Genomic DNA, 20,416 nt, shown 5'->3' with positions numbered 1-20,416 from the left:
TTTCCCTGCTCAGCCCACACTTTAGGTATTGTAATGGCTCACTTCCACATCTACCAACGGGAGACAAAAATTCATGCAAAGTCCTATTTCCATTTTTATACTGGCATATTTACAGCACTAGAAGAGCATTGCTCCTTTTGTTCTTAGCCTTTGTGAGTCAGTCTCGTTGATATTCTCAAAATGTGGACAGCTCTGAAAATAATGCCCTATCTAATGATTTCCAATAGAGGAAGAATTCTATTTTGTTGTTGGTCAAACTAGGCACTGTAGCATCTTAATTTGAAGTGCACATGCACTTCTTCACATGGAGAATTCAGTCATGTCTTTTAGTCCTTACACAGTCAAGGGGAGATATTTGCAAGCAGAACTGCTTTCCGTGGATTATTATTAAAATAACTGCATGAACCTAATGCCAGAATGACATATAACTATTCTTGTATAAACTTAACCTGAATTCCAGAATATATTTTCAACCTAATTTCAAAAACATCCAAATGTGTTCCAGCATGTTTTTCTAGCAGGTCACTAGAATCCATTTAAATAGTTAATATTCTATGACTTCTTTGCAATTTTGAAGAGGTACTTGTAGTAGGATATGCATATTTCATTCCTCAAGACTTCTGTTTCCCCTTGATTTTTAAAATACGTCTATTTCCTTGAGTAAACACTTCCGAATTTTATGTTAGTACCAAATCTCTGCTAAAAATTTGATTGCTGTATTTCTGTCTGAGTGGGTAAATCACTATTGTATGTGTAGGAACTCTGATTATTATAATGATGAGTTTTCACATCAATTTTTCTGCCCAACATTACTGTTTCTGATTTGAGAACTCCACTTGAATAGTGAGTAAAGCTTTGGCATATAATTGGCCTTTCCAGACTTTCAATTCCATTTCAAGTCAAGTAGGAAATGTCTTTATCCATGTGATACTTTAAGAAGAGACTTCATCTTACATTTCTATCAAAAGTTGCATCACAGTCTTGCTGTGGGAAGAGCATGTATGTAGGGACGTGTGTGAACTTCCTACTGCATTAAAGCTAAAAATCCCTGTTCTGCAGTTGGAAAAGGATAAAATCCAGATTTTGTTAAAGTGGCAGAAGGACGTGTGGAATTGCTGACAAGATAAATTTGTCATTTTTTTGCCTGGAGTGATTTGAATTTTTAAATGGGAGATTTGTTTATTTATTAATTTTATCTGTAACAACCTCTTTCTTTCTTTCTTACTTCCTAAGAAAAAGCATAATCCAACTTCTGAACTAAAGAATTCAAAAATTTCACATTATATGTTAACCTGTGTTTGCCACAAAGAAAAGGAGGCTCTTTGGATAGTTACTGCTGCTCAGCTAGTGAGCAGTAGCATGTTAAGTCAAAACAATCTCTTCTCTCTAGACAGGGATAATTACTGTTTTTTGATGTGGAGTGTTTTGTAGATTGAATGTTCATGAAAGTTTTTGATACGTCTTCATAAGATGCTCTCTAGATGTGCAAAATGTCCTTTACTCTCAGAGCTGCTGCTTTTCCAGAAACCTGATTATACACACCTGCTGTTTGTTTCCAGTTGTAGAGTATTTAATTCTGAGGATTTGTGTTATGGAAGTAGCTCTGTGAATATGATCTCACTGTCTTCCATCAGTGGAACAAATGGCCTTTGAAGCACTGGCTCCCTCATTGTCAGCGGTTTAGACATTTGGTTTAGGCACTCTGCTCATACCAGTGTATCAGTGTGGAAAATATACAAAGCATCCTGCATGTGGTCCCATTATGGATTAAAGAAAATGGAAAACAATTCAGAAGGAAAGCAGCTAGAATTAGAGTATTGCTTTCAGTGCTTTTTTGCACCTTCTGTCTGAAAGCTCTTGTGTAACCTGTTGGTTTTCTCACCTTCCTGCAGATTTGTATCTTCGTGGGAAGCAGGTGGAGTATTTTTATAAAATTGTGCTGAGTTTTCTGCTCCCCCCAGTTCTCTGTTCTCCACAATGTCCAAAGCCTGTGTTAAATCCACATGGGATTAACCCCAGAGCTCCAGGGCAGAGCCGTGATTGAAGTGGGCTGTGCTGCAGTGCTGAGAGCAGCTGTAAATCATATTGTGGCTATGTGATGTTGGCCTAGAACCTACAGAATTTAGGAGTTGCTTTCTAACTGCCCCACCTCAATTGTGCCACATGCTTTTGTCTTCAGTACTATTGTTTTCTGAAGGGATTGCTTGGCTGAAGTCCTAATGTGATTTTGGCTGCATGTTTAAGTTTGTGAAAGCATCTTGCAAGTGAAGACTTACAAGCTACTTCAGCTACTACACCTGCACTTGAAGTGCCTGTTTCTTGCCTTCAAATTTCTTGTCTTAAAATATATGCTATGATTTAAAGAAATTTCATTATCATCTTTCTTTCTGTGCTACCAAAATATTAACTCTTGAACACATTCATACATAATGTGAAAATGCCATCAATATTAGTTTAGATACTTTATTTTCCATACACAGGCCCTGACAGCTCATTCTTCTTCTGTGAGGCAACCTCAGGCTGAGGCTGTTGATTGTCCCTGTCTCTGTACATACATAGTCAGCTCTCTCTTTTTACCAGGGATCTCAGCCTCTTTCCTTCATCTGAAGTTTAGTTAGGAAGGAGCTGCTAAGCCAGGCTGTGTAAGGCTCCATCCCTCTCGTGGAAGTGTCAGATGGTTGCTTTGGGGACTGCACACCACAGCACCATGCCTAGGCTGCAGCTCTGATGGAAGATATTTCAGGAGGTGGAGCTAGATTTGAAGCAGACCCCACAAAGTTCACAAGGCAGCAGAGCAGATGCTTTTCACTACAGATATCCAGACCTGAGAAAACTCCCTAAGTGGCTCAAGATGACATTTCTGCTATATATATGTACATACATACATACATAGGACTATCCTTGCTGTTTCAATAGGAGCCCCAAATTCAGCTTGCCAGTGGCTCCCTCCTGGCTCTGGTTTGTGTGGGCTGGGACAGAGGCAAAGGGGAGAGCCCATGAGAGTGCTGGGGCAGGTACAGGATCATGTTGAAGATCATGCACACATGGGTGCAGTTTATGATGTGAATTTAGACTTGGGTGTGAGCTGCAGCTTGGGTTGAATTCCACAATAAATCCAGCCCTGGTAGTGATGTAAGTGTGTTTAAATAATAATTTTAAGCACTTTGGTTTATAAACATATGTCTATATATGCATAGCTATATATATTTTAATTACAATCCCAGCCCTAATATAAAACCTGCATAGAACCTCCCAGATCTGCAGGATGGAGGAGGCTTCTCACAGGAACAGAACACAGGAAAGAGCCTGGACTTGGAGCCATTCATCTTTCTGTAGTTATTTCAGTATTTCTGTATGTTCATGTGTAATGGAATCATGTTTTGTTCCCTTTCAGTAATTTGCTGGCTAACTCCTTTAATTGTAACTGCCATTTGGCCTGGCTGGGGAAATGGCTGAGGAAGAAGAGAATTGTCAGTGGAAATCCACGTTGCTTGAAACCGTTTTTCTTAAAGGATATTCCAATCCAAGATGTAGATGTCCAGGATTTCACCTGTGATGGTAAGAAAATCTAATTAGATTTGGCACTTGTAGTAATATTGGCACCTCTGTGAGAAGGTCCCTCCCTTCCAAGCAGTGCTGCAGAGTAAACATTTTGGTTCAGTGATGAGAAGGCAGACAGCTAGAGCTGAAGATCGTTGTTCTTTACCAGTGACATATTTTTATTCTTGATTTCCATTTTCTGAATTTCTGCTATCTACACCTAAATATTAGAATTAATTTATTGTAGACAAATGCTCTGCTTTGTCTAATCCTGGTGTTATCCTGGTCCTTCCTTACTCTTAGTTAATACTCTGAAACCAGTGGGAGTCATGCTTGCTTGGAAGGTCTTTTAGATTTGGATACTGTTCAGGGTCACCAGTAAAAGGTGAATACAGGGAAATAAAAAAAAGACTTAGACATTATTTGAAATGACTCAGTGTTGCTTCGTGCTTTGACGGGTCTATGTGGGTTTAAAAGAAAATACCCTGACATTTCTTTCATTCTCCAGGTAGTTCTTGTCTTCTGATCAAGCAGACTTTAGAGAAACTAGTAAGGAGAAAATGGCTTGGTGAATGCCCTGCTAACTTGACTTGCAGCTTGTTAAGACCAGATAGGCTGGAGGTCCAGTTAGTCATACCTCTAAAGAGACAATAGGAGTGATAGAAGTTCCCTATTTAGAGTAAAAATTAATTCTTGTCCTAGTCAAGCAATCTGGCAACAGGCCCAGGTTCCTAAGCTCAGAGCTCAAGAGACCCAAGTTTAGTCATAAAATAATAATTCACTTTTAATTTGAGAGAAAAAAGCCCCAAAACCAACCAAAATCGTGGTCCATAGATTGACATTCCACTCTTGGGAGAAAAGAAGAATCCTGGTGCACAAAATGTCATTCCACAGTTGGGAGCTTTCTCTGTCAGGCAGTAACTTGGACTTGAGGCAAATGGAAAGTAGTGGCAGGGTGTGAAACACAGAACACAAGGGAAAATGAAATATGCTGAAAAAACATGCTCTTTCTGCAGGTTTATGAAGGACTTTGAATTTTGTTTCCAGTCATTAAACTCAGTGGGAAAGAAAAGAAAAAAAAAAAATCTGTTCTGTAGTCTGGTGGTGCCTCCCCAGCCTTCTGAATGCAAATGATTCGTACCCATACAGTCAGGGGTAGTTCTGTTATCTTGTACCAGGACTTCCAGTCTTTTTCTTTCATCTCAGTGCTCATGGGTGCCTCCAGCAGAGAGAAGAAAGAACCAGATCTGTCTCAATTAGTCGTTGCATCAGTTAAAAGGCAGGAGCAGTCGGCACATACTGACGGCAGGCTGGAGCTCGGGTCTCCGTGCGGGCAGCTCGGCCGCCCGTGCTCACACACAGTTGTGCGCTTCCCCTCCCTGTCATCCCGGGAATGTGCCACTAAGTGTTTCCTTTCACATACATCGTGATCCTGCTGCAGGCATGTGCCTTATGTTTTGCAAAGCCTGTTGCTTTTGGGGAAAATCCATGCTTTAATGTTCCTAGCTTCAAAGCGTTGGTTTCTACTGCAGAAACCCTATTGTTCTTCAATTACAAGATTTAATCTTCTGTTTATGGATCTTTGAAACCATTTTTGGAGAAAGTTGATGTTTTTATGTGTGCACAGATGGATTGCCAGCCGTTGGAAGTGTGCTGCTTCAGTTTGTTGTTTGCCTGGTTATCGTTGTTAAAAACAATGAGGCTTTACTATTCAGATCATAAACAAAGTGCCAGGCTGACTTTGAAAAGTAAAAAATAAACATCCAGAAGCTGGATTTTAAAAAAGTCTTCCAAAAGGAGAGTAGATCGTGAATATCATCTGTCTAGATAAATTTAAGGGCAACATGCTGGTTGAGTTCTCCATTTCAGCTGGCATATTACAGGTGGGGGGAGGATTTGGGATTGTATTATAATTTGCAGAATTACAAAGTAGATGCTCCTTAGGAAAAAAATAATTAAAATATTTTTATTCAGTTTTTAAACTTTTCATGTTGCCTAAAGAGCTTGCATGAAGGCAGGGTGATAAAAGCATTGGATCGAGTTTAAAATGCTGCGATGGTAACCCTGGATTCAGGGTACCCCTCCCTGGTCCTTGTCACCAGTTATCTTCAGAGTGGGTGCCTTGAGCTGGAATGCTGATGTCCTCACACTCTGCCTCTCTCCCTGTGCAGGTAATGATGAGAGCAGCTGCTTGCTTTCCCCTCCTTGTCCTTCCCAGTGTACCTGTGTGGACTCCGTGGTTCGCTGCAGCAACAAAGGGCTGCGGATGCTGCCCAAGGGGATTCCCAAGGATGTGACTGAGCTGTAAGTTACCTTTTACCTATCCCCTGTCTCGAGAAGTTCATCAAACTGCATCATAGTGAGCCTTTGTGAGTCCGTGGGGGGTTTGCCTTTGACTTTAGTCATCTGTGCTTTGGTGATTCCGTATGTTCTGACCATTATTCTTGTGCTTATTTGTCCCTTGACTGAATAAATCGCTTTGTAATGGGAACAGAGTTTATCAGTCCTTGTACCCATTAATTCTGGGTGTAGGGACAAATGCATTTATTAGTATCAAATAATCCTGTAGTGCTTCTGTGAGAGCCCAAGCTCACAACAGGCAGTTCAAAGGGATGATGAAAATACGTTCCTGAGTTACGCAGCTGTGAGCTAATTGTCCTCTGAGGAGATGAAAAAAGGAAAAAAAGGAAGCTGGTGGTGGAAACAAGGAATTCTTTTCTCCAAACCTCATGAAATGGCTAAAATAACAGACAATTAGATTATATTGCAAAGTAAATTCATCCTAGTTGAGAACCATCTCTCTAGTTGTCTTTTCATCTATGCCTCACTAGGACTTTATAGTGGATTTTCTTTCCATGGAAAGAAAATATCCTGGTGGAACTGCTTGACTTAAGTAGTTGGCAGTAGAAATAGTGAGCTTTTCCCCTTTAGGCCTTTATTCAAATCTATCCCAGGTGAGTCATTACTGAAACTTGTTACAATCTCATCAACGTTTCTATGTGAAAATAATTGGTTGAGTTCGTTGGTATGTTTGATGAATTTTATAATGAACTAAAATCTGGTTCTGCTATTTTCTAGTACCTACTACTATTTTTACTCCCTTCACAGGGGAGAATGGGGTTCACATAGTTTTTGCCAGTGCTGTAGACAAATACAAGGCTTTGTTAGTGAATGAGGGTACTGGAAGTGCCTGGGGTAACTCAACACGGAAACTTTGCATTAATGAATACATCCTGTGAACACCTTTAACCAGGGCGTGGTTAACAGTGAATTGAATTAAAAGCCAATTCCTGGCCTGGATTCCTTTATATATTGCCATCAGTGTTAAGTCTGCAAGGCCATCTCTGCTCTGCTTTTGTTCAGGTGTCATTGCATTCAAATATAACTTGGCAGCAGTAAGATATCACAGATGTTACTTTGATTTCCACTGCCACTCTGAGGAATTTTTATGTTTAAATTTTGCATCTTGAGTTTTACTGATGCTGTCTGATACCCTGATGACACAGCTTTCACGAAAAAGACTAAAATTAATCTCGTATTCTTAAAAACTGCTAGATTTCTTAACCATGTCTTGGCAAATGAGGCAATAGCCTGGAACTGAGCAGTTTGAGTTCATAGGAGTTTACGTGACTGTCTTCTTCAAGGAGCCTCTTGGCTGTGCAAAGCTCTAGTTCAGCTTTCTGCTTTCCATCCAGAAATGTGTCAGCAGAACACAGACAGCCATGGACTGCCTGGCTCTGAATATTTCATATTCTGCAGATATAACCTTTGAATCTGTCCCAGCTGTCTCCAAATTCAATCCTGATCTCATTCTCCTCTCCACCAACATAAACTGAGCTCCTTATTTGTATCTACACCAAAAGATAGGTTGCAGGTACTGAAGCATAAAATCTCATGTGTTTGTGGAAACTGTGACAAGAATGAAATAAGTAACTAAAAAAAAAATCAATCTTGCTTGCTTTTCTTCTGCTTACAGATTGAGATAGAGATACCACCCATAACCTGCTATATCATGCAGGTTAGGAGTTACCAGTGTGAGGTTACACATTTTTATTGTTCTGTGTTTGAGAACTGCCGTTGTTGCTGTGATAAGCAGCATCTGATGCGGAACCCAGCCTCTTGCCTCATCTTGAGGACAGCTGGAGCCTGGAATAGGGAACCCAAAAGCTTCCTGGGCACAGAGTGAAAGAGACTTGCCTTGTTCAGTTGCCCAAGCACACAGTCACGGTGCAAGGGGGTGACAAGGACATGCAGAGCCTCTTGTCCCTGTATCCTCCCTGCAGGAGGCCTGAACAGGGACAGGATTCACGGGAGCATTTCAGTGCAATTTTTATGAATGCACCAGTCTGACATTTATAACCTTCCATTGCTGACGTATTCATCTGCCAGGCACATTGGTTGCAGTGCTTTTTATTAAACTGCAGTGCTTTTGTGCAATGTGGTTTAAGGAAAAGAGCTGCCACATATCTACTTAAACCACTCTCTTGTGGCTTGAATGTAGCTTTCTCAGAAGTTTCTTTAAATTCTCTTAGAGATCTTAAAAAGTCTTAAAACAAGAATCCTTTCCTTGTAACCGGTATTAAATAGCACTGTGCAAAAATAAGCATATCTCTTGCACAAGCACAGAGGGGAAATGTTTCCCTTTCTGGGTCAAATTTCACTGTGCCTACACTCAGCAAGAAAGATCCCCAGCAAAGTTTTATTGCAGGGTGGACAGGAGACGCAGGCTCACTCCTTTCAGTGTTCATTCTGGGTTTCTGTTTCAATGTATATATAGACAAGACATGTGAAAACCATTATCTCCTTCACATTTAGAGCTTGGAATGATAGGAGACATCCCTGTGTTTGGTTTGTACCACCCTTGGGAGCAGGGATTACTTTGGCAGGGAAGGCTTCTATCAAGAACAGAGTTGAAAGATCACTAAGTGTCCTGGCTTTTCAGAGGAATGATGATGCAAGAAATTTCTATTTCCCAGCTTTTTCTTCAGAAAACCTTGTCATCATGGGCAAGCGTTCTTCCAGCTTCTTGGGAATAGGAAAATATTCTGTTGTTTCTTGCAAATTCCTCCACTGTATATTCCTCCACTGTATATTTATGTACTGCCTACATTTTTTCACCACTGTTTGCTTGCCCTGAAGAGTTGGATTTTTTGAACATATTCAGTTGTCTGCTCCAGATGTTCAGAAGTAAAATGTTCATGCAATGAGCTAGTTTGGAACTAAGCCTTGCTGCTGCTTAGTGTTTTAGGCTTTCCTTTTCTTCTATATTTTTTCGCTAAATCTGTTTGAACTAAGTTTCCCATGCTCTTTCTCCTTTTATGTATTACCTCAGTGTGTGAACACTAGATTTTTTCCTTTTATTCACAAAAGTATAGTCTATTTCTAATAAAGTCTTATCTGACAGCATCCAGCTGCTTTTATGGACCTACAGCAAATAACATTTTGCACTGGGGAAAAACATTGGAGGCAATTATGTGGACAGTGTGCACAAGCTGTAACATAATGAGCGTGGTGTGTTTTAGAATAAATATGTACCAATCATGTCATCTCTAGACTCCAAATGTTGTCATGACACCAGGCTATAGGATAGCACTGGTGGGATTGTTAGAAAAACCTGTGCTCATACATCATTGTTAGTGATTATTTTTCCTTCCATTTATATTAATGCAGGCTAATATTTGCATTACTTTTGTCATTTCTCTTTCTCTCCTCACAAACCTTCTCTTTCCCATTTCTGTTTCTTGTTCTGCCTGGTAGATTCATGTATTTGACACATCAGTTTTTATGTCTACTTGGAGGTATTTGCCACCAATCCCAACCCTTTTTTTCGAGCTTCCAAGGCAGTTGTGATTTCCTTTGACTTGTGACTAAAAACAGTGGCTGGTACCTGGGCCATGGTAATCGATTTTACAAACATGCCCACAGCAGTTTTGATAGTTGTGGAATATTGTCACAGTTTAGCACTGTTTTTCAGTTTGCCTGTCTTGCTGCTGATCAAAGGGAAACTCTGGAGTGAGATATTTGATGAAAATCATCTGCTTGAGAATGCAAATTCTCTTGCTGGTCTGACAGTTCACACTGTTTTACACGCGGACCCCAAGCACAGGCATCAGGGAATTTGTCTTTTGTAATAAAGCAGAGAAACAATGAGGTTCCATGATCCTGGTCATTTTCTGCAGAGGGGGATTCTCCCATTGAGAGAAGGGAGAGTTCTGTAGAGGATATTTTAATTACAGGTAAAACAGAAGAAATAATTTGCATTTCAAACATGATAGTTTAGAAAAAGTAAATCATATCAATACTATTAAATGACATGTTCAGTGACTGGTAAAGTTAGAGTACATATCAGAAAGGTGATGATAGCACTAGCAGAGACTAAAGTTTAACTTCCTTTCAAACATGGCCATGTTTCTGTGTGTCACACATGGAGATTGTTGTCTGATATATAAATACAGCAAAACCCAGAGTCCAAATTTGCCAAAGCTTACAAAAGTTCAAGATCTATATTTGAACCTAGAGCCACACTTGATTTTTGTTTCTTCTCAAGAAACTGTAATTGAAGCTCTTAAAATTCATATTTTGTGGATGTTTCATCTTTCACAGTCCAATTCTTTTCTAGACCACCATTTTTAGGAAATGAAATTTGACTCAGAATTTTTGGATACTGGGTACACATATTAAAAATTTTGGAGTGCAACTTAATTTTAGAGCTGTATAAAATTGCCAAGTATCTTGGTTTTTGTAATGTAACATTCTTTGTAGAATATTTAAAAGAAAGGTTTTGTGCCTTTTCAATTACTGCCTGAGAACTGATTTGTCTCTCCAGTTTCTCCTCTTAGCACAGATTGCCACTGAGAGCTTGACTTTATGGCTGAATAGACATCTCAGTACAAAAAGGATTCCAAGTGATTCAAATTGTTACACTGTGCTCTGGCACCTTGTGCTGGTTATATCACCTCCAATCCAAGTGGTTTCAGTACAGAAATAGCCAAGTTGGAAAAAGAGCAGCTGTCATCTTTTATGCATAGTTTTAAATGTTTTATGTGCAATGTTGGTGTGTGTGGAAGGTGCTGGATGAGCCCTGGGACTGCTGCAGGCCCTGCCCCACAGTGCCAGCCCCCCTGGCCATGTTCTAGAAGAAACCTTCCCAGGTAGGAAGGTGGTGGCTTTCTTTGAGAGCTGAACACGTATTTTGGGATTTTTTCTTTTTTTTTTTTTTTTTTTTTTTTTTTCATTTTTTGCTCTGGTAGTTGCTTGTTGGTTACAAGTCATTATTGAGGCTTGAGGGTTCCCAGCAGCATTCACAGGGTAAAGAAAAAACAGAAAACCTCCCATCTGATATTTAAACTTGAGCCTAGGGACCTTAGGAAGCAGATGAGGTTGTTTTGGATAGCAGTCAGTGTCTATTTTAGGGTAACTGACACTCAGTCTTGACTCTGTATATTAAGAACTTGATTCCCAGAATTAAAATTAGACATGTATTTTTTTTCATTCATACCAGAATTTCTTTGCATACCAGACGCCATGGACATCATATTCCTTTGGCTAAAGACTGGAAAGAATTAAAAATTTAATCTTCCTTCCAAATTCTCTCTTTTATGGCTATTTTGAGGGTATTTTTGGCAGGGCATCTGTAGCTTCATCTGTGTTTTTTTATTTATATAGATGTATACATAAATACACAAAGTTTTGTGTCTCTGCCCATTTGCCCTGAGGAATAATTCTTCTATTCACTATGTCCAGCTTCCAGCCCCCTTGCAGCCCCATCCATCCTGCTGAGCCCAGCAAGGTGGGGAGGGGCTGGCCCTGCAGCCCCAGCTCTGACTGAGCTCCCCTGCTGCAGTTGTTTGCCTCAAATCCTGCATCCCAGATCCTCGTGATACTTGGCAGGCTCTTATGCCCTAAAAGCCTTGGTTATTTCAAATTCCTGCACTTAAATGTGCTTTCAGAATGAATGCCTTCAGCTTGAAAAAGCTGCCACGCTTTGGATAATGGGGTGAGAGGTTTAGTGGTGGTGAATTGTTCTTATGGATGCATGAAAAGTGTGTTATCTGTACTTTTTCAGAGTTAAATTGTGTTTATTCAGAAACTGTACCACTGATATGATTATTGCAGTTTTCTGCTAGCACATTTATATAACCATCAAATTACTGCAGTGCAAATCCAGAGCTGTTCAAAGCAGATCTTCTGTAGGAGTTTAACTCCAGGGGTCTGCATGTCTGTGTTAGTCTGAGTCATAAAGCACTGAATTAAAATGTGCACCCTTGACTTCTGATTGCCCCAGAAAGCAAAAGAGGAGAGAAAAACTTTGGCTGACTACCATCAGTTTGTTTAAATTGCAGGCTGTTTCATATTGAGATCAACAGGAGAATATCCTGAAAATATGTTCCTGAAGAATTCAGCATATTGCAAGAGTCTCCTTTCCTAAACGAAAATCATATATAAGTTCCAAATACATAATACATGACCTGCTTTTGATTTCCTTTAGAAATCCTTAGAATTTTACATTTGGAATAAAGACTAGAACCTTAACCTGCCGTCTTGCATGGGTTTGAGATTTGTGATTTTCTGGGATGAAGGAGAAGGCACAGACTCCTGGCATCCTGCTGCATCCACAGTGGACCATGACTGCAGGAAAGAGACGTGGTTTGCCCTGTTAAAAATGTGACATGCATGCCTAAATTCTGAGAATCTCCTACATAACAATTTATACTGGGAAATTACCAAGGAACTCCATTTTCACAATAATTTATAACAGATATAGCCAAAATTAAGCAAATGGCTTTCCACTTGCTGAATGTGGATATCCATGGGAGGTGTAAGTGTGAAACAACTAACCTGTCCTCTGGCTAGTGAGACTGTCCCTGCTTTGCTGCCTGTGCAGCTCTCTCACTCAATGATCATGATCATTGCCAGGGGAGAGATTCATTAGTTCAGTGGGGTTTTTTAACTGAGAAAGTAATTTTTTTGGTTAAAAAGTCAGAAGCTGGTATTCCCACCTTGTCCAGTCTAATCCTGGCAAGGAGTTAGGTGAGCTCCAGTGCATGCTCCAGGGTAACTCTGCCAGGATGGGATCCTGTGCACAGGCAGAAAGGATAACTGTGAGGCTGGGTGGAGTAGTTCAGCTGGAGTTCAGTAGAAAAGAGATTTGAAGCAGCAGAAATGAATGAGAGGTCATTAAGATGAAACAAAAGGGGGTAAAAATAATGCCAGCTATAAAATATATTATGTAAGAAATTCTGTTGTTTTTTATAGATTTTATTTTTTTAATTACATAAAAATAAAGTTTGTGGGGAAATTTTCTTGGATTTAGTTTATGCAAGTATCTCTGTGCTGTTACAGTTAATGTAGAAAGGGAACATAGAGCACAAGGATAATCTATTATTATTGTTGTTTGCTATAGTAAGTGCAGAATAAGGAGGCCTGTTGCCAAAGAAAAGGAAATTGTATGTGTGGAATAAAAATTCTTAACATGATTATCAGATTCTGTTTTCAGCAGCAGAGGCAGCACATGAAGTGTTCTGGTGTCTGTGGGCTGCATTTCCTGATTATGTTTCAAAACATTCTATATCAATTGCATTGCCCCATGTCTACCTCAGGAAACATCCCTGCAGCATCATGTAAGGAAGGGAAATACCAGAAATACCATTTTCTCTTTCATCCCACCTATGGAGGGAGGAATGCCTTCCTCCTCCACAGTGCTTTCTGAGAGGGATGGATTTGTTTCCCAGGTCGATGTTGCTTCTAGAAGATATCTGGAGAAACATCTTGACACTGCCATAGTACCACAGCTGTCATTTTCCATTGGAGCCTTATTACTTTGGTATCTTCCAGGGGTACCTAAAAGCCAAGGTTATGGGAAAAAACCTCCAGCTCTTTTATTGTAATAAACAGGGAAATGCCCACATCCCATTGCTGCCACAAGTCAGCTGTGCAGACTGGAGTACCCACGCTCTCTTCTAGGCAAGCTTTTTCAGAGTTATTGTGTTTTTTCGGGGGGTTTTGTTGAGTACCTCACTGATCATGTTCCTTCAGTGGAGGAAAACTGCAAAATGGAGGCTCTCTTTGCCTGTATGAGGAATTAGGATTATCTCCAAAGTCTTTAGTCCTACCAAGTCTGTGTCGGCATAGAAGTTGGTTCAGTGGTGTCTCAAACAACTGTTTCTACACTGGAAACACAAGATATGTTGTTAAATATATTTAATGCATGTGGGAGGAACCTCTGTTCCAAGAGAGCTTGGTCTTTGGTCTTTAATTTATACCAAGTTTTCTCCTTTACCAGCATGCTGTGCAGAGGAGAGGTAAGGAGGGTGTATTGCCATCGTGGATGAGCCATCAAGCTTGGGGATGTTGGTGTTGATGCTGGAATAAGTGGGACCTTTTGCAGCACAGAGCTCTGGGAGTGCAGCTCCCCTTCCCATTCTGGCTGCACAAGGAACTTACATGCACAAGACAAAGCCTCCCTTGTGGGGTCAGGGAGCAGTCAGCACTGTTGGAGAGACTTGGGAAGGGTAACTCTAAGTTCAGGGCACAAGCCATGCAGTTTTTCTCCCTTTCTTCAGCTGCTGTCACAGAAGAACCAAATGGTCATTTCTGTTTGCTGTAGGCCAGAGATCCTTTATGCACTTCCAAGTTTTAAAACAAATAAAGTAAATCAATAAGCTTTGCATGGGGGGTAATTCATTTATTAAGTAAAAGCTCTTGGAGTTTCGAAGCAGTGATTCAAAGATAATTTCATTAGCGACGACTTTATATTGTCCTCATTGATGGTGCAGATTGAGTGACATGAGTTCTTGTTAATGTGTTTGTGTAATTGTCTGACTTTTTTCAGATACTTGGAAGGAAACCATCTGCCTGCTGTGCCGAAGGGGCTCTCTGCCTTCAAACACCTGACACTGATGTAAGAAACACGTGGTTTCAATGTCAGGAAAATTGCATTACTTGTTCTGCACTATGCTGTTGGTGAAACATAAATAATTGGCATTTGGAGGGGAGGGGGGAAAAACCAACACCAAACCCCAAAACCTTCCGTAATTTGAATTTGGAAAGAATTTCACAGTAGACACTGCTGCCAATAAATGTTCATAAAGAGTGAGGTGCCTGAGAAGCCCCTTGCTCTGCAGGACCTCAAGAGGACAAAACTCTCCCACAGGCTACTGCAGTTTCACTTGGCAGATTTATCTGTAAGGGTCATTAGCAGAGGAGACACATTAATTTGTGCTAGATGAGGCCATATTTATAATGCTAAGGCAATGACAATTTGCATAGCTGTTTCTTCTATGAACAGTCATGCAGATAGAGACACAGCTAGACTTTGTTCTGTAAATTGCTCTCCGAAATACACAGGAGTGAAATTCCCTGCATGAATTGTTCATCAGGAATTTGCAAATGTTGTTGGAATCAGCTGTGCAGATACGCCACTCCCATAGGCTGGGCAACCTCAAAAACAACAAAACAAAAACAACATGGAGGAAAAACTGGAATCCTTTGTTTAAAGAGTGTTTTTTATTTGGAAACATCTCTAATTTTGCTTTTCAGGGGAGGTCAATAAGAAAATAAAAGGTTCTGGTTGAGCCTAAAACACTTTTTAAAATGAAAAATGAAATTATGTTCTAGTAGCTGTCAATATGATGAGCATATGGAAGTGGGGTGCCTAGAGTAAGTTGCAAAGCAAGTTGGAACAGTAAATATTCAGCAGTGCTTGTATCATTTATTCATTTGTTCTTTTCATGGAATGCTATAAGCTGGAAATATGCCTTAATATTTCTGAGTCTGAGACTTTTTAGGGGAGTCTGATGTGCTTTTCCTTTAGAGCTCATTCAAAGTCGGTCAGAAAATACACGAGTTGATAATATGTGATTTTTCAATTGCTTCAAGCATTTTTCTGTGCAGATTTTATGTAATCTTTTCAAAAAAGCATTTTTCTTAATTCGTACATGTAAATTATATTTTCTCTGTGTGTTTCTTTAGTGATTTGAGTAACAACAGCATCAGTGTATTGGCCAATCACACCTTCAGCAACATGACTCAGTTATCAACGCTGTAAGTAGCCCAGAGTTTTGATAATAGCTTTAATTGCTTTTCTAACACCCTCTAAGCTGTTGAGCAATTAGTGTATCTCTTGTTGCTTAAGCATGTGGCTTTCCATGCTTATCTGTGGTTGAATTAGCAGTGAAATAACCAAAGCCAACACAGATTGTGACTCTGCTCTCCCCTTGTGCAGCATCCTGAGTTACAACCGGCTCCGGTGCATCCCCGTCCACGCCTTCAACGGGCTGCGGTCCCTGCGAGTGCTGTAAGTGCAACTCCTCCAGTGCAGCTGAGCTGCAGCTTTACTAGGCTGCACCTGAGGGCAGGGAGGGTTTAATGTGCAGGTTGTCATGAATTTTCACATAATTAGTGTCAATGTATTTGTACTCCGGTGCAGTTTGTGTAGTAGAGGCCAGAGTAGGTGAGTGCTAAAGAGGCAATTACACATTTGCAGGAAGCGTGGCTTTTCTCTGAAGGCTCAGGTACAGGAGCTATCATGAAAACAGGTCTCCAAAAGACTTCATAAAGTCTGTCTCTTCTGCCTGAACATTGTTTGGGGTGCTCCACAGGAAAGGACTTTTCTCTTAGTCTGTATACACTTGTACATAGAGTGTGAGTTTCCATTGGATGCTTCAAAGAGTGTCTTTGTGGAATACTTGTGCATTTTCAGAATATTTTCTATTGATTCAGATTTATGTAGGCAAGCTAGAATGCGATCTGAAGGGAAGTTAGAAACCCTCAAACTAAATCAGTGAATAAATCAGATCAGTGGCTGGGCACCAGTAATGCTGAAATGCCTGTCTCAAATGTCCCTAAGTTGTGAATAAAATTACACTTCGTATCAAGTGGGGGCCTGCTCAGAGATACCCATGTGTGGTTTATTTCTTGGGAGGTCCTTTTCTGCACTCTTCCTTTCTTTCCAGTGTAGCTGCTTTCAGCAGCTTTCTGGATTAAACCATTTGTTTGCAATCTCTTGTGAAAGTCATCTTTATATTGCCTCAGAGTGTGGGCTGTGGGCCTGTTCCTCACAGCAAGAGCCTCCTCCCAGCTTTCCTCTACATCTACAGGACTGGCTTCTGCTTCTGGCTTGTGTTCACTGCCTCTCACTGTCAGAAACAAACCCTGGCTTGGTTTTGTGGACACCACGTGCAGCTGTCAGGAAGGTGGAGAAGGCACCTTCCTCCCCATGGCCCAGAAACACGAGTGGGTCACCATGACTTGCACAGTAGCCAAAGGGGATAAATTAAATAGCTTGTCTGGGGTGAGTTTGTTCAGTGTGCTGAAGGAGAAAGAGCTCTGAACACTCAAAGCTCAGGGCAGAGGAGCTGAAGATTGTCCTGAGTGCTTTGAAACTTCACATTGATACTTTCCATTTAAAAGAAAAAAAATTAGATGATGTTCAGATGCAGAAGTTTGTGCTGATTTGAAGAGCAGTGGTTGCTGTGTACTGGCTCCATAAACGTGGAATCAAAGTGTCAACATGGGCAGTACTGGGACTGTGGAAGCAATAAGGCAGAGCTGCTTGGCTGAGACCTTTCACTGTGGTTTCAGTGGTAAAACAGATATCTCAGTTTCAGCTTCCCAAATTACAAGACAGCTTTGGATTCCCACTTTTCATTAGTAAAAACAAGAAAGATCCGTGATTTGGATTTGTTGTTTTAAGTTTGGCTTGGGATCCTCATTTCTAGCTCACTAGGATGGTCACATTTGAGCTGTTACATGAGTCCTGAAATTCAGCCACAGATTAATATATTCTGTTTCATGGCCAAATAAATTATTCCATATGGAGCTGTCTTCTGGCCTGCTTCTGATATGCAAGCTAGCTTGATTACAGCTCGTGTGGGGCTCTCTACCCTGAATTACAGTGTAGATAAAGCGTGCCTCCCTCTTCCCAATAGCTACAATTTGTCTTTTCACTTCTGTTCTTACAGGCCACATATGGGCAGAAACAGAGGGCAATATTCTAATGACAGCTGTTGTTTTTTGGCTTTTTAAAGTGATTTGCAAATCAAAATCAAAAAGTATCTTCCTCCTTCAGGGGAGAAAACCCCCACTGCCTTGCACAGAGCAGTGAAATGAAGCCTAAATGGGAATCTCTGCCTCTGCTCCCTGGATTTGGAAGCTTCCAGATTGATTTGATTTATTATGGCCCACAAAACTCTGGTATCAGCTACAACTTTTGCCACGTGTCATCACTGCTGCTACTAAAAATCAATTCTCCAAAGAGAAAATGGTTTCCAAGAGACAAAATGAAATCTGTTATTGTCAGATTTTTATTATCCATGCTCTCAGGGGAACTTAAAAAAGAAAACATCAGCAAAACAATTTCCCCCTTTTTTTTTTTTTTATAAAAAGAATATAGGGATCTCATTACCTTTGGCTGTGCATGCCTCTGAAGGTAGCAGACCCTTCTCATGAAGGTCTTCCAGATTCCTTATGTTTTCTGTATTTTTTGTTTCTATAGTAAATACAGTAAATAAGTGCTCTGAAAATCAGAATAATCATAGCTGTATGATGCACTTGGTCTTTGATAGATATTTAATTCTGAGCTCCCTTTCTTAGATTTTTCAGCACAAGTGAGAAAACTGCAGAGTCAACATGTTTATGTTTAAGCCTTAATATCTATCAGTGTTTACACAATCAGGTCTTTAATCTCAGCCTTCACATGGTTTATCCATAGCAGCAGCCAAAGGGTGCTGGGGAGCACAGGATGTAAAGTCTGGAGAATTTTTTAATAAGCAGAAGTTGATATCAGTAGATTTTTGAGCCAAAGCTATTAAAGTGAAAAGTTGTGGATTTGTTTTTCAGTTAATTTGTCCAAAGCTAGTCTTCTTAGAGACTAAGGAAGCTGAGATTGAGACAAATTATAAGTATTAGAACTCTCTGGATGACCTGAAGAGATTATTTTAAAGATTATTGTGTAATCACATATTTTTATATGTGACTTAGTTAAGAGGCAAAGTCCAAAAATCAAAATACTTTCTAAGGTCACTAAATAATTGTCCATGTTATGGTTAGGGGGGAAAAGGAATAAAATTACCTACTGAATATTCTATTAACAGATACTCCAGTTTTACTGAAAACTGTTGGATATTTCCTGCAGTTCAAAGCTCAGACAAACACTAGCATTCGTGATGATAAAGCTGTCACCAATAATCTTTGGGCACAAAGTTTTTGTAATACAGTTTCATTGTTGGGTGCTGCACTGATTTGACCTAAACAGAAGCATCTGGCTGTTTCTTTATTATTATTATTTTTTGCATACAAGGAATTAGAGAATGATTTGTAAAAAATAAATTTGTAAAAGCTCTGCTGTTGGGGGCGTGGGGCAGTGACACTGGGGGCTTTCCCTGACATCTGAGCTCTGCTGCTTCCTGCAGGGTTTGGCACCCTTGGGGGTTCCTGTAGGTGTTTGCCCCTGCTTGTGGCTCTGTGGGCTCAACCCTTCAGGCACATTTCTGTCTTCACAAAAACACATCCCCCTTGTGTCTGCAGGAACCCGGTGCTGTGGACAGTGGGCTGGCAGGCAGGACGTGGGAAGGGTTTGTAAAAGAAAAACATCCAGAAAACCCCAGCCCAAAAGGATGTGTTGAATTAATTTCCTCCCCCGAAGACAAAGGAATAAGTTAGTGATTCTGTGTAGAAGGAAATTTTGATTTCAAGAATTCTCAACTGTTCTGTTACTCTCTCCTCCAGAGGAGATCCACATCACCTTAAATCCATGGCCCTGCTGTTTGCTGGAGTTTAGACAAGAGGATCCCTGGAAGTTGTGCTTTTGAGGCAGAATACACAAAGCAGTGTGTGTGCTTTAACTGTCCTAATGTGAAAGATTTTATTTGACCATTTGCTTATAAAGGAGTTTTGGTATAAAAATGTGTTCCTGATGTTGATCCAAGAGGAAAGATTTTGTTGCATTGTTGAATTCTCTTGCCACTATTTATTTTTGTGAGTTTTAAGGGGGGTTTAGCATTTGTCATTTCGTTTTAGTTGCAGGAGTGATGATGTTGCTGACATGATTTTTTTTATTAAAATGCAGGCACTTACATCCATGAAACACCTCAGTGTCTGGGGCATGAAATAAAGCCAATCCTTCTAAGGTTTTTATTTGACAGGTTTAACTTCTTACAGATAAATGGTTATGTCATTCTTCAGCTTCTCTTAGATGTTTCCAATACACCTAGAAAAGAAAATGTACTCCTTCACAGGATAAATGTGACTGATACAACCCGAAGATTAATATGTCTGTTTACAGAGAATTGTCTTGCAGTTTAAAAGATCAGCAATAAGCTCATTATGAGCAGCTGCTTATTCATTTGTGCTTATTTCATTGACCATTTTGATGACAAGTAGTTGACTAGGCCTCCTCACACCAACAAAATACTCCTTATTTTATAGACGTGGGGTTTGTCTCACTCAGTTGGTCCTTCTGTACAGAATTAGTGAGTATGTTTTATCTGGAGTTACTGTGTGGGAGCTCATATCCTTCCTGTTCATGTTCAGATTAATTTCTTGGAGATACACTCTTATATATGCCAAGTTATTAATACTCAAAACCTAGGGAGGCTTAAAGGAAAATTTTAGAATTTGAGATGTTGGATGGGCATCATGTACACCCTGGTGCAGCTGAAAGTGGTGTTAGGGAAGAAGGGTTGCAAAAAATAGATGCTTTTTTTTTTTTTCATTTGGGGCTGTTGTCTGTTTCCATGGGTTGATACTTGGATTAAACCCAATGTTTCAACAATATGTACAGTCACAGAAATAGAAACTGTGATTCCTGTGTCAGCAAATCACCAGGTAAGTTAGAAAATAAATGACTCAAGGGCAAGAGCTGCTCCAAAACACACTG

The 20,416-nt window shown here is 40.1% G+C and overlaps 1 protein-coding gene across 3 annotated transcripts in view; it reads left to right on the top strand.

The window, feature by feature from the left end:
• The window catches only part of SLIT3 (slit guidance ligand 3), a 465,006-nt gene that overhangs the window by 368,539 nt on the left and 76,051 nt on the right, over positions 1–20,416 (top strand). For all 3 annotated transcript variants that reach the window (XM_088173839.1, XM_088173838.1, XM_088173840.1), the window contains 5 exons: positions 3,395–3,558; positions 5,712–5,844; positions 14,372–14,440; positions 15,511–15,582; positions 15,764–15,835. In XM_088173839.1, the coding sequence (XP_088029965.1) occupies positions 3,395–3,558; positions 5,712–5,844; positions 14,372–14,440; positions 15,511–15,582; positions 15,764–15,835 (510 nt within the window). The remainder of the gene's footprint in view (positions 1–3,394; positions 3,559–5,711; positions 5,845–14,371; positions 14,441–15,510; positions 15,583–15,763; positions 15,836–20,416) is intronic.

Source organism: Sturnus vulgaris, chromosome 15 (genome assembly GCF_052056855.1).
Source record: "Sturnus vulgaris isolate bStuVul1 chromosome 15, bStuVul1.hap1, whole genome shotgun sequence".
NCBI lineage: Eukaryota > Metazoa > Chordata > Aves > Passeriformes > Sturnidae > Sturnus > Sturnus vulgaris.
This window is presented reverse-complemented; position numbering and strand designations above follow the sequence as displayed.